We start from the raw sequence: 12,729 nt of genomic DNA, 5'->3' as shown, positions 1-12,729 counted from the left end.
ACTGCAAAATGACAGAGCTTGGGGACCTGAGTCACAGGGGGACTTGGGCTCTGACCCATGCCCCCCCACCAGGATCCTAGGAGCCTGGTCATGAGTGCTTGCTGACCCAAATCAGAATGATTTGTTTGTGGACGGAAGGGGAGCTTGGGCTCCAGCCTAAGTCAGAGCCTGGGTGTGCAGTGTACCCCCTTAGGATACCTCTACACTTTGAGCTGGCGGTACAAATTCAAGCTTGAGAAGATGTACCTGTGTTAGTACTGATCAAGTTAGCATGTTAAAAATAAAACATAACTATAGTGGTGGAAAGGACTAGCAGCCCTAAGTACATAACCCATGTACTCAGGGCAGCTAGCCCTCCTATTGCTGCAGCTACACTCTATTTTTAGCATGCAGGCTCAATAAGAGCTAATGCAGGTATATTGCCTCCAACTGGAATTGATACCTTTAGTTTGAAGTGTAGACATACTCTAAGGGTCTACACTACAGCTGCTGCAGCAACACAACCATGGCACTGCAGCACCATAGCATAGATGCTTCCTACATCAACAGAAGGGTTTTTTTCCCATCTATGTAGTTAGTCCATCTCTTTGAGAGGCAGTAGCCAGGTAGACAGAAGAATTCTTCTGTCAACTTAGCCGCATCTACACAGGGGTTAACTCAATCTAACTATCCTGCACAGCTTACAAAATTTTTCACAGCACTGAGCAACATAGCTAGAGCAATCTAATTTTTAAGTATGGACCAGGCCTAAATAGCTGGCCCAGAATCATACAAGAAGTCTGTGGTAAAGCAGGGACTTGAACCAGGGTCTCCTAAGTTTAAGTCTAAGGCTGGTACCATAACTGCTCAACCATCCTTCTTTTCCCTGGTGAAATGCTTCCTTTCCCCAAAGCACTTTTGATTTTGTATACCAGCAGAAACTTTTAGGTACCATTTACATCAGTTGCCTAACACAAAAGGCCTGACTCTTTTCTCAGTTACATCATTTTACACCAGTATGACTCCTTTGCCTTCAATGGAGTTACTCCTGATATACACAATGTAAAACAGAAAAAGATTAGGTCCACTATTCCCAAAAGTGTCTCCTCTGAACTAACGCATAATATATCATTGGAGAAACGCTAAGTTGGGATTTTTCCATCTGCTATGGCCCTTTTAGGCTGCTGTGGCAGTGTCAAAGAGCTGTGAAAGCCCTGAATCTGGCTGGGGTAAGGAGTGTTGGAATTCACCCAGTGCAAGCTTTCTGTAAGGCATCTCTAGTGCCCTATGCGAACCCCACTGTAAGCTCTGGTGTAGGGGCAGCTTTGGGGGTGAAGCAAAGAGTGGGAGGGGAATATCACAGTTAGGAGGGGGGCGGTGACTTGGGACATAATGCTGCGGGGATTGTGGGTAGCACTTCTGTGCATAGGCCAGCTTGAAAAACTGTTACATAGGCAGCCCTCTGTAGCACAATATCAGGAGGCTACAAAGGTGTCTTAAAGCCATGGTAGCCTGCCCCTTGACCTCAACTGTGAGCTTTTTGCTGCAGCTTTTAGAGGCATAGCACATTGTACCCCTTATTGCAAAAGAAGGAAGATATTCTAAATTGGAGAGCTGGCTTATCTCATGGTACCAGCTCTCCTTGTTTCTAGTGGCTAAGTCACATTAAAAGACAGCTATAAAGATGGACTGGGTTTCTAATATCACTTTTCCATGTAATCAGTTGCTGTACATGATACAGGGGAGTTAGGCATTCTTAGATGGAAGAGGAGGTGGGATCATGAATGGGAGAGAAGCCAGCCATGAGACAATCATCTTTCAATTAAAATGTGATCCACCGTATTAAAAAATCTGAGAACCCCTGTTCTAAACTTGTGACAAACTGGACTTTTTCCACTTTTGCGTGCATGAAATTAGAAAAATGTACTAACCATTTAAAAATCTTTCCTAGAAGCAAAATGTCAACTGGGCTGCATGTATTAGGATTGTGCTCTGCTTTACAGATATGGCACAAAAAGTAACCTGTTATAGTATTTGATGGTGGTTAATTTTTACCTACAAACATTTCCTTAGATTTGAAAACTTTGGAATCTACATTGTAATGTTCTGGGAAATTCTGAGGACTTTGATTCGGATTGCTGTTGTGTTCTTTTTCCTGATATTGGCCTTTGGACTCAGCTTCTTTGTCCTTCTGTGTTCACAGGTTAGATTAATGGCATAGTTATTTGTTGTCATTGTTAATAATACTGTTTGTATGTTTCCTGAATTCAGATATTTGATAGATACAATTGATGAGGTACTTTAAAATTAGGACAATTTATAATGTAGGGAAAAATAATTTCTATCTTTGAAAAAATAACATATTTATAATAATTCAGAAACCGATCCAAAAAGTGCTACTGTAGTTTTTCCCTATAAAAGAAAATATAGAAGGATAAATTGCCCCATAATAACCCCAGTGTTGTTGGAGCCCTTCTTGCACAGATCTTCCCCAAGATGAAAAAAAAATTGGACAAGAAGTTCTCTGGACTGTTGATATTAATTTTTTAATATATCTTGGAATGCTGGGGAAGTTCCAGAGGACTGGAAGAGTACTAACAGGTGCCAGAATTAAAAAAGGGGAAAAAACCTAGATAACCTAGGTTATTGTATCTAGATAATTGTACCTTGACATTGATCTCAGGTAAAATAATGGAAAGGCTGACACTTGACTCAGTCAATTAAGAATTGAAGAATGGTAACATGATTAATACCAGTCAACCAGGTTGTATGGAAAATATATAGGTCTTGTTAAAGGAACTTGAAATCATTTTTGTATGAGATTGTTTGGTTGATAAAGGGGTATGTGTTGATATAATGTACTCAGACTTCTGTAAGGTATTTGAACTTAGTGCCCTGTGCAGCAGAGAAACTCTCAAGTTCAACTGTCAGAAGTCCTTTTACACTAGCACAGATGGGAGCCCAATTTGTCCCTATGTGAACATTGTAAATAAAAATAGAATAGGACAGAATATCCTGATTCTGTGTCCCCTCATTTCTCTCTAGTCAGAAATTAATCCACTCCAGAAGTGCATCGCTCCAGTTTGAATCTTTCGGTATGGTATTTAGGATAATAGTTTTTGCAAGGCTGAATAGTCAATGGAGTTGCACCAGTTTACACCAGCAGAAGATCTGGCCCACTCTATCTTGTATTTGTAAATTTTACAGATCTATGTGCAAGTTTTAAATACACCACAACCAATATTCATGAATTGAGAATCTGGAAAAAAAAGAGGTGACGTTACAGATTTTAAAAATGTGCCTGTTTACATTGCCTGCATTATTTCTTTTTTCAGCAACATTACAAGACTCCGCTACTTTCTGTAATGCAGACATTTGCTATGATGCTGGGAGATATTAATTATCATGAGGCTTTCCTTGATCCACTGCTAAGTGATAATTTGCCCTATCCGTTCTTGAGTTATGCAGTTCTCATTGTCTTCACCTTGCTTATTCCAATTCTTCTTATGAACTTGCTGGTAAGTATTTCATATAGTAAAATATGGAGATTTGGGAACATAGCTGTGTATACACATCATTATTGGATAGGATAATTTGTGTATGTGCACGCTGATTTGCAGCAAACTTTGTTCATTAGTTAGTAACATGACTTTTTTTTTTTTAAGAACACATTGAGGTGTTCCTTTTGCCTTTCTCTGGTTCTCTTTTCTCCAATCTTCCTTCATTTTACTACCTAAAACAAGTGTTTTTCTGTCATTGTTGCAGAACAAGTTTGAGTATTTATGTATTTAGAGCCAGATTGTGATGGGCCTTGTGCAACTGCAAAGTATAAGGTGGCCATGCAAGAAGCCAGCCCCTTATGTTGCTCTTCCTCACTACTAGCCCCTATGCTCCATGGAGTCTAGAGACTACCGGTTCCTCCCCCTTCCTTAGGAAGCAATGAAGGGACAAGGAAGGAAGCAAGATCATGGCCCCACACCAGCTGACAGAGGAAGGGTGGCACACCATGGAGAGCAGCCTTGTACCAGCCAGTTTGTGCCCCCTACCCATGTCCATGGACAAGCCTGAGCAGAGACTGTGCCTGTCTGAGGCATAGTTTCTCCAGTGCTCCTCCTGAACTAATGTGGCTTCACAGTGACCCCATCCAGGGCATAAAAGCCAATATCTAGTCCTAACTGTAGTAATTTACAGCTTGATGTTCTTAGAGTCATATTTAAACCAATTGCTTAAGCAAATCTCAGTGGGTTGTATTAAATAAATGAACCACTTATCCCACCGGAAGTATTGTTGAACACTAAATGGTAGGACTGATGTAAATAAAAACAATCAGCATACTGGAACTGTAGCAAAGAGAGCACGCGAGAGAAAATATTTAATGTATCATCTTTGCCTATGCCCCATTAAACAACATGTTTGATAAGAAATGATACAAAGATTTTTATTTTACAGGATGTTGGCCTGATCCTCTTCAATTGAAGTCAATGAAAGCAATAAAGGGCCTTAAAGAAAGTGTATTCGTTTTTGAACAGTTCTTAGAAGTAGTTAAAAAGAGCATCAGTGATAAGCAAATATAATTTGCTAAGAAAATGAAAATAGCATTAAACAATTAACTTTCTTGATTATGGATTTTAAGTATGGACAAATCTTCTGTGTTTAGTGGGGAAGTGTTCTACTGATACAATATGATTTAGCAAAAGACTTTTCAGATCATAATACCAGTGAGGAATATAATTTAAACCACCCAATGTAAAAAATCAGGTAATTAAAAATACTTGTTTGATTCTATGTTGTATTTTTAGATTGGTTTGGCTGTTGGAGACATTGCTGAGGTGCAAAAATATGCTGCACTGAAAAGGATTGCAATGCAGGTTCGTAGTGTATGTTCGGTTTGTAGGGTGTAAGTAGCAGCTATAATTGCTTCAACATCACCTTGAAAGAACTGGTTTATTTAGCATTAATATTATTGGTCTCTAGTGTCATTTTTAGTATCATTTTTATCACTATGGTAAAATTATATTTCAACATCTCTGTAAGCTAGGTAGGTTGACAAGTGCATTCCATCCTAAATCCCAGCTTTTGGTCATTTGTATAACTATACAAAAATTCCTTATAGGATGAAATTTTTCATGCTTTTAGCTAAAAATAAATTGTTCAAGTAAGATTGAACAGTCAGTTCAGCCAATTTTAGTTATGTGAGCATAAAAGCCAAAAGTAGTATATGTCATTTGGGGGATTTATTGCTTTCCCTTTGAAGGGGAGAATCTATTTAGCCTAAAAATAATCAAGATTCATGAAAATGTGAAGGACACCAGATCCCCTGCAACATATCAGAGGCTCACTCAGTTGGGCAGAGGCTATGTATTGAGACATATTATATGGTAGCCAATGACAGTAATTAAGGTACTTAATTCAAAGGTATTTAGGTGCCTAAAGATGCAGTTGGTGGGGTTTTCAAAAGTACATGAGCACCTAATTAATTTATCAACAAAGAGTCCTGTGGCACCTTATAGACTAACAGATGTATTGGAGCATAAGCTTTCGTGGGTGAATACCCACTTTGTCAGACCCACGAAGTTGGTATTCACCCACGAAAGCTTATGCTCCAATACATCTGTTAGTCTATAAGGTGCCACAGGACTCTTTGTTGCTTTTTACAGATCCAGACTAACACGGCTACCCCTCTGATACTTAACTCATTTATGCACTTCTGGAAACCTCACTATGCACCTATCTGCATCTTTAGGTGCCTAAAATCCTTTAAAAATCTAGGACTTGGGGCTCGCTTACTGGAGTAAGGCAGCTTAGGTGACATGACTTTGTAATGTTTTCACTTAAGAAATCTGCAGGTCTGCTGCTTGGAGTTCTGTACACACATTTATTTAGAACTCAGCCCACCTACCTGTAGGTTGTATGATCACTAGTAGGGTTACCATATTTAACAAATAAAAAAAGAGGACCCTCCACGGGGCCCTGGCCCCGCCCATTTCCCACCCCAACCCCGCCCCAACTCTGCCCCTCCCCCTCCCTGACTCCGCCCCCTCCTCCCTCCCACTCCCAGCCACGCGAAAAGGGCTGCCCGAGCGCTACCGGCTTCACGGTTTGCCGGGCAGCCCCCAGACCCTGCGCCCCTGGCCGGCGCTTCCCCAGTACAGCTGGAGCCCGGGAGGGAAAGCGCCCAGCCGGGGGCGCAGGGTCTGGAGGCTGCCCGTCAAACCGTGAAGCCGGTAGCGCTCGGGCTTCAGGCAGCCCCCATGCCTCCGGACCCTGCGCCGCCGGAGCCTGGGAGGGGAAGTGCCCGGCCAGCGGCTGGGGTCCGGAGGCAAGGGGCTGCCTGAAGCCCATAGCGCTTGGGCAGCTCGGCTCTTAAACAGAGCCGAAGAGTCAGGGGAGGAGCAGAGCAGCCGCGGGAGGGGAAGTGCCCGGCCAGCATTTTCCCGGACATGTTTGGCTTTTAAGCAATCCCCCCCCGACGGGGGTTTGATTACCAAAAAGCCGGACATGTCCGGGAAAAACCGGACGTATGGTAACCCTAATCACTAGACTTCCACAAGTGGAAACATGAAGAATATGCAATTGTCTTAGAATGTATTGCTTCTGCAGCCTCACACTACCTTGGAGTTCTACTTCTCTAGAGCTCCAAAGTTTGGTGGAAGGAACTGAGGTGATTGGGAGTGTACAGCTGTTTTGTAGTTTCAGCTTTGAACATTCAGGAACTCACTGTCAAGAGGGGGTGCACATGTGGCCCTGGTTTGAACTGCTTTCTAGAAAATTCCCAGAGCTTCACAGTGCTGCAGCATATATCCCAGAAGTGTGCAGAGGCAATACACTCAAAGAACTACACTTACTGGTGAGTAACCTTTTCTTCTGATGCTCACAAAACTCACAATTAGCTGAACTGACTATGTTCAAACTTATTTTAAAAATTTGTTTTTAGCTTATGGCATGAGAAATTTCATCCCCAAAGGAATTTCTTTTGCTAGAGATACAAATGACTGAAAGCAGGGGTTTGGGATGGAATACAGAGGCAATTCTTGAAGAAGAAATGCATGTTTTGCACTTATTTAGTTATTGGTTGGTGTGATGGGGTTTTCACCCCACACCAGCTCTGATAGGGATAACGAGGGTCTAAGAGGCCAATTAGTTCACTTTGCATCACCTGAAAAAAGGAGGGCCAAGGTTAATTGAGAGTGAAGCCCAGATGGGGAAGGGCAGGGCCAGCACTATAAAACCAAGAGGCTGAAAGCAGAAGAGGGCTGCAGAGGAAGGAGTCTGCAGTTGCTCCCTGGGAGGAAGGCGGCCTCCAGGAACAAAGAGGAAGTCCACTGGGAGAGCAAGCCCTGGCATCCTGTACTGGAGTAAGGAGTCTGGTAAGAGGCCAGGAGGGGTGAAGTAGCCACGGGAGTCGAGTAGGCTCCAGTGGTAAATGCAGAACCAGGAAAGAGAAGATAAGGAGTAATCTGACTCCAAAGAGAGCGAGACCACGGATGAAAAACTGAAGGATGGGGCGTCAGATGGGTCGAATGCTATTCCCCAGGCGTGGTCATTAGAAGTCACCTAGTGATGTGTAGAGCACAGTTGGTTATCAGAAAACTCAAATATCTGTGTTTTGAAACTTCAAATGACCTATGTGACCTTTGCCATGTTTGACAAAAACATGAAATACCAATGCTATGAATAACTGAAATGAGCTGATATAGTATTTCATGTTTAAAGAAATAAGTATACATGTTCAGTATTTCCTTAATAGTTTAAATGGATGGGAGGGTGTAGTAGAGTCCTCAAAGGGCCAGGACCCAGTTTCCAGTCTCTCACCTCCCAGCAGCAAGGACTTTCCATCCAGTTCCTAACTCTTGTATGTGGCTTATCCTCGCCTCAGGATTTTCAACATCTTTAGTCTCTCCTTACTTGGGGGAGCGGGGGGAGGGAATGAGGTTTATGCCCTCCTGCAACAAGAGCAGTTGGCAGGGGATCCTGGGCCCTCCCACTGCACCAGGCTCTGACCCAGGGCCCTATAAAGTGTTGGACAATTTGGAGTGCCCTAGAGCTTGCCTCCCTGGGTCACTTCCTGCCATTCGTCTCCCCCAAAGTCTCCAAGTTAAATATAAGGTAGCAAAAGAAAAGACAACTAAACCTTCAGCCCTAGTTGGCCTCAGCAGGTAGTCCTCTTCCTCACAGTGAGGCTTCTTCAGTGCCCTTGTTCAGGAGCCCTCAGGGTAGGTCTGTCTTCTCCCCAGCCTCTTCCCTTCTGAGCTGAGTGGCTCCCTTTTAAGCTTCCTCTCAAGCTGGAGCATGCGCTGCAGACAGACTACCTGGGTCCAGTATTGTCTGTTAACCCCTGCAGGCACAGGATGGAGTTTGTACACCCCATCACAGAGGGATTCATCACGCAGCAGCAACAGTGTAAAAAGGCCCAGTGGAGCCCTGAATTAAGCCAGGGGAGAATTCCTACTGGTACCAGTTTTACACAAGGCAGCTTAGGCTACTCTACAGCGGCCCTACCATAGGCTCATGCCCCCTGCATGTCAGGACATCATAATACCCACTCCGACTGCTGAATGGTCTCAGATCCTACCACCGTGTCAAGTACCCAACCACCATCCTATTGCAGAATCTCTCCTAATACCTGTTATTACTAATCCTATTAATAGTCCTGCAAACCCAACCTCTTCAAGTGATGGAAATCCTCTCTGATCTAACCTTTTGACAACTGTACGATCCTCCCTGAATCCCACTGAAACCCTCAATACCAGTCTCTCTATCTTAGCTGCTTACATAGCCCTCATCAGCAGAGTATCTGAGAGCCTCTTACAATACATCAATAAAAAGCAGGGAATTACTAGGATTCCTATTCTGCTGATGGAGAGCTGAGGCACAGAAACAGTAAGTGACTGGCCAGGGTCACACATTATGTCTGTGGTAGAGCAAGAGATCCAGGTCTTTGAAGTCTGCATCCATGGCCTTAAGCACAAAGCCATCCATCCTGAGCTCTGAGACTGAGATTTACAAACTATGCTGGACTCCAGATGTTTCCCCGCCCACCCAGCATCCACTAAAGAAGTGTCTCCAGTGACTTTTTGCGTTCTTTCTCTATAAATATTTTACATTTGCATTATTTTGCTATGACTAACACATGACTTTTCCTCTTTTTGGCCATAACAACCAGCTTTACATATTATACATTGGATGAAGGTCTAAATTTCAAAACAATGAAGCAAATGTTGTTTTTTTTTTAAACCTATTACCAGAATGAGTAGGACATTTACATCATCTGAATCATGTATTTTGATCTAAAGAGAATTGTGTTATGCTATGTTAATTACTACTCTAAATGCAAAAATATGTTTAGGTTAATCTTCACACAAATTTAGAGAAGAAGCTGCCGTATTGGTTCCTAAGTCGGGTGGACCAGGAATCAATCACCGTGTATCCTAATAGGCCAAGATACTGTGGATTTATGGTAAGTTGATGTATCCTAGAGTAAAATGCTGACACACACGTGGGGCTCTTTTTTCATGGACTGAAGTCAATAGGAATGTTGTCATTAATGTTGCTGTGTGCAGGATTGGGACCAGAGGATACAATGTTGTCCTCATTAAAGTTAATGGCAAAATCTTCCATTGACATCACTGGGCACAGGATTAGGCCTCAAACTATCCACAACAAAAATAACATAACTTTGAAGAAACTAAGTTGTGATTAAGCAACTATAGTTGGTCATGAGTTTTCAAGGAAGTGTAACCATGTGGGAAGCTTGGCAGAGAAAGACGAAATATGAGATAAACTAATATAATTCAAACAAGAGTAATAGTTTAATGACCTGCAGCACAGAATATTTTTTTCCAACTTTGAGGGAACATGTTATTTTGCTGGCAAAGTGAACCTAGCTGTTTTCAGGCCAAATACATTTTCTAAGTCAAAGTTATAAGGGTGCTAAAATATAGCTTTATGATAGAAGCTGCAATTTTCACTCTGGGGAGGAGAAATTGCTGCATTTATCTCCCTAGGGTTTTGTGCATCACTGTAATGTCTGAACTGTAATGTCTAAACAATTTCCTGTTTAGAGCATGTTCAACTATTGCTTTGGTTATGAAGACTCTGTCACAGATGCTCAGAGTGCTGATACAACTTTAGAACTGGAAATTTTGAAGCAGAAATACAGGTATTTATTTTCGTTATTTTATTTCTGCACTAATAAGCAGAATCAGCATTGCGAATATATTTTCAGTTAATGCCAGTGTCATAGCACTTAGATTTAATTTCACTTTATGAGTACAACACTATCTAAGGTACTCAGATGGCCCTCCTCACGTAATATCTGAATATTTCACAATATTTAATGTATTAGATGCACAACAGCCTTGTGAGGTAGTGAAGTCTTATTGTCCTCATTTTACAGATGGAGAACTATGGCACAGAGACACTAAGGTCAAGATTTTAAAAGATATTTAGGCGTTGCTGCATTCAGCCTCTTTAGGCACCTAAATACCTTTACAAATCTGGCCTTTTTTACCTCAGTGGGACTACACAAATGAGTAACTATTGTGGATAGAAAGGGCTTTGCAGGATCATGCCCTGCAAGTGATAATTCTACTTCAGGATAGGACAGACCTCTGCTCTTATATTTAAAATGTACAGTTATATATCACTTTTCTCAAGGACCATGCAGCTCATTTTCCAACCCAATATTCCTGAAATGGGGGAAGCACCATGGCATGAGATGATCTAATAGGTCTTTTGCATCTTTAATGTTTATGATTCTATGAAATCTGCTGTAAAACTACATTATAAAATTTACTGTGTATATACTTCTTTTGTTTTAGGCTTAAGGATATGTCAACGCTCTTGGAAAAACAGCATGAGCTCATTAAACTCATCATACAAAAAATGGAGATAGTATCAGAGGCTGATGATGAAGACAGTAATGATTTATTTCAGCATAGGTTTAGGAAACAGCAGTTAGAACACATGAACAGTAAATGGGATACTGTGTTAAAAGCTGTAAAATCAAAATGTCCCTAGCTCTAGCACAGCTGAAAACAACAACTCTTTCTGAACATGAATATCACATCATATATTACCTGTGAAATTGCTTCACTTTAGGTTCTCCTCTCCTATGCTCATGTGTAATGTTAATGGTACTCACATCATGTACACAAGTATAGAACAGGTTCCTAATTAGGGTTTACAAGAAATACAATAAACCTCTTAGCTCTGTATTTACTGACCTGTTTTGCTGTTATGAACATCTTTTTTGATGCATTCAAAGTATACTAATTCCTATAATAACCTGACTTTTTGGGACAGATGAGTAAAGGAATCACTTTATGTAAAAAATCATTTAATGTAAAACAAGAAGCTGAGCCAGACTGATTTCATTGGGAGTTTTGACTGAGTAAGGACTGCAGGATCAGGCCCTGAAAGGTACAAAATAAATGTAAGATTGTGAACCTGTTGTGCAACTGAAAGGCCAGATTCTGCCATCAGATAAGTACAGCCTAAAATACAAATAGCAGAATGCAGAATTTAATTCTGTCAGTCAGTTTGAACTATTGTCCCTTGTACATAGTACGTTTAAGGTTTGTCTACACTGAAACTGGCATGGTGCTTTCCAGCACAGGTGAACAGACACACACTACTGCTGCTCCAGCTAGTGTGCTAGAAATAGCAGTGTGGCCGTGGCACCATGAGTGGTGGTTCAGGATGGCCAACCGAGTCCAAACCTGCCCAACCCACTGGGTACCTAGCCAAAGCCTCACAGAGCTAGCCTGTATGTGTTTACCTGGGCTGGGAAGCATGGTCCCAGCTGCATAGTAGACATACCTTTACTCTTGGTTCTACCATAACAACTCATCTTGTTAGCTTAATCTGCACTTTGGGTCCTGTTATTTATTTACAGAATATAAAATGCATTATGTGGAATACAGTAATATACATGTAGGTATGCCATAAACATGAATTAAACTGTACTGTTGAAATGCTGTACTGTATTTTCAGTTTCAGAAATGGTAACAATAAACTGCTTATGTCTGTATTTGGTTGTCACCATCAGTGCCCTGCCTTTGTGTTCAGACATATTTTACTTTTAGCCTTTGCACATCATTTTACTCATTCTCTAAAGAATACCTTATAATTCAGGTAATGGTAAACTAAGCACTGGGAATGATGTCATACAATGTGGAACCTCACTAATCCACACAAAAGGCGGGGTGCCTCAATGCAAGTTAATGGCATTTGTGCTTTAAAACTGCCTAGAGTGAGGTAGCATAGATAACATCACACTATGATTTCAGTGAGGATATCACCTCACTCAACATCTCTAACTCAAAACTGGCTATAGTCCAGAGCTGGAGCTAGTTAGTATCTGCTCATCTTCATACTCCCTGACGCTGCTGTTGAATGAGAACAAGGAAAGAAACAGGTTCTCTCTGTTCTCACAGCTATTCTACTGGGACTACCAAAGGTGAAGTGCAGTCAGCTGCTGGATTGCTGAAGATTCTTGGAGTCCTATGGGAGAACAGGAAGGCTCGGGAGGGCCACTGTACCTCTGCCCTTCAATGGCGACTCTTACTGAGCCATTGCTGCCTCTTGATTTCTGTAGCCTGAATCCAGCCACAGGTGCAAGTGGACACAGCTTCTATTGATCTCTTCTTTTGAAGATGGAGGACATTTCCCAGCTTTGCCCCTCCCCTTTTCCTCCTGCTTTCAAGTTCAAGTGGTGACCATTCTCCTAAGAGCTGCTTCTGTAAAGAT

The 12,729-nt window shown here is 41.8% G+C and overlaps 1 protein-coding gene across 1 annotated transcript in view; it reads left to right on the top strand.

The window, feature by feature from the left end:
* TRPA1 (transient receptor potential cation channel subfamily A member 1) overlaps positions 1 to 11,918 on the top strand; it is a 71,276-nt gene extending 59,358 nt beyond the window's left edge. Inside the window, exons 22-27 of the mRNA XM_029913335.1 lie at positions 2,053 to 2,182; positions 3,315 to 3,497; positions 4,779 to 4,847; positions 9,326 to 9,436; positions 10,041 to 10,138; positions 10,800 to 11,918. Of these exons, the coding sequence (XP_029769195.1) occupies positions 2,053 to 2,182; positions 3,315 to 3,497; positions 4,779 to 4,847; positions 9,326 to 9,436; positions 10,041 to 10,138; positions 10,800 to 10,998 (790 nt within the window). The 3' untranslated portion in view covers positions 10,999 to 11,918. The remainder of the gene's footprint in view (positions 1 to 2,052; positions 2,183 to 3,314; positions 3,498 to 4,778; positions 4,848 to 9,325; positions 9,437 to 10,040; positions 10,139 to 10,799) is intronic.
* The last annotated feature ends 811 nt before the right edge of the window (positions 11,919 to 12,729 follow it).

Source organism: Terrapene carolina, unplaced genomic scaffold (genome assembly GCF_002925995.2).
Source record: "Terrapene carolina triunguis isolate 2854851 unplaced genomic scaffold, T_m_triunguis-2.0 Scaffold58, whole genome shotgun sequence".
NCBI classification, from domain to species: Eukaryota; Metazoa; Chordata; order Testudines; family Emydidae; genus Terrapene; species Terrapene triunguis.
This window is presented reverse-complemented; position numbering and strand designations above follow the sequence as displayed.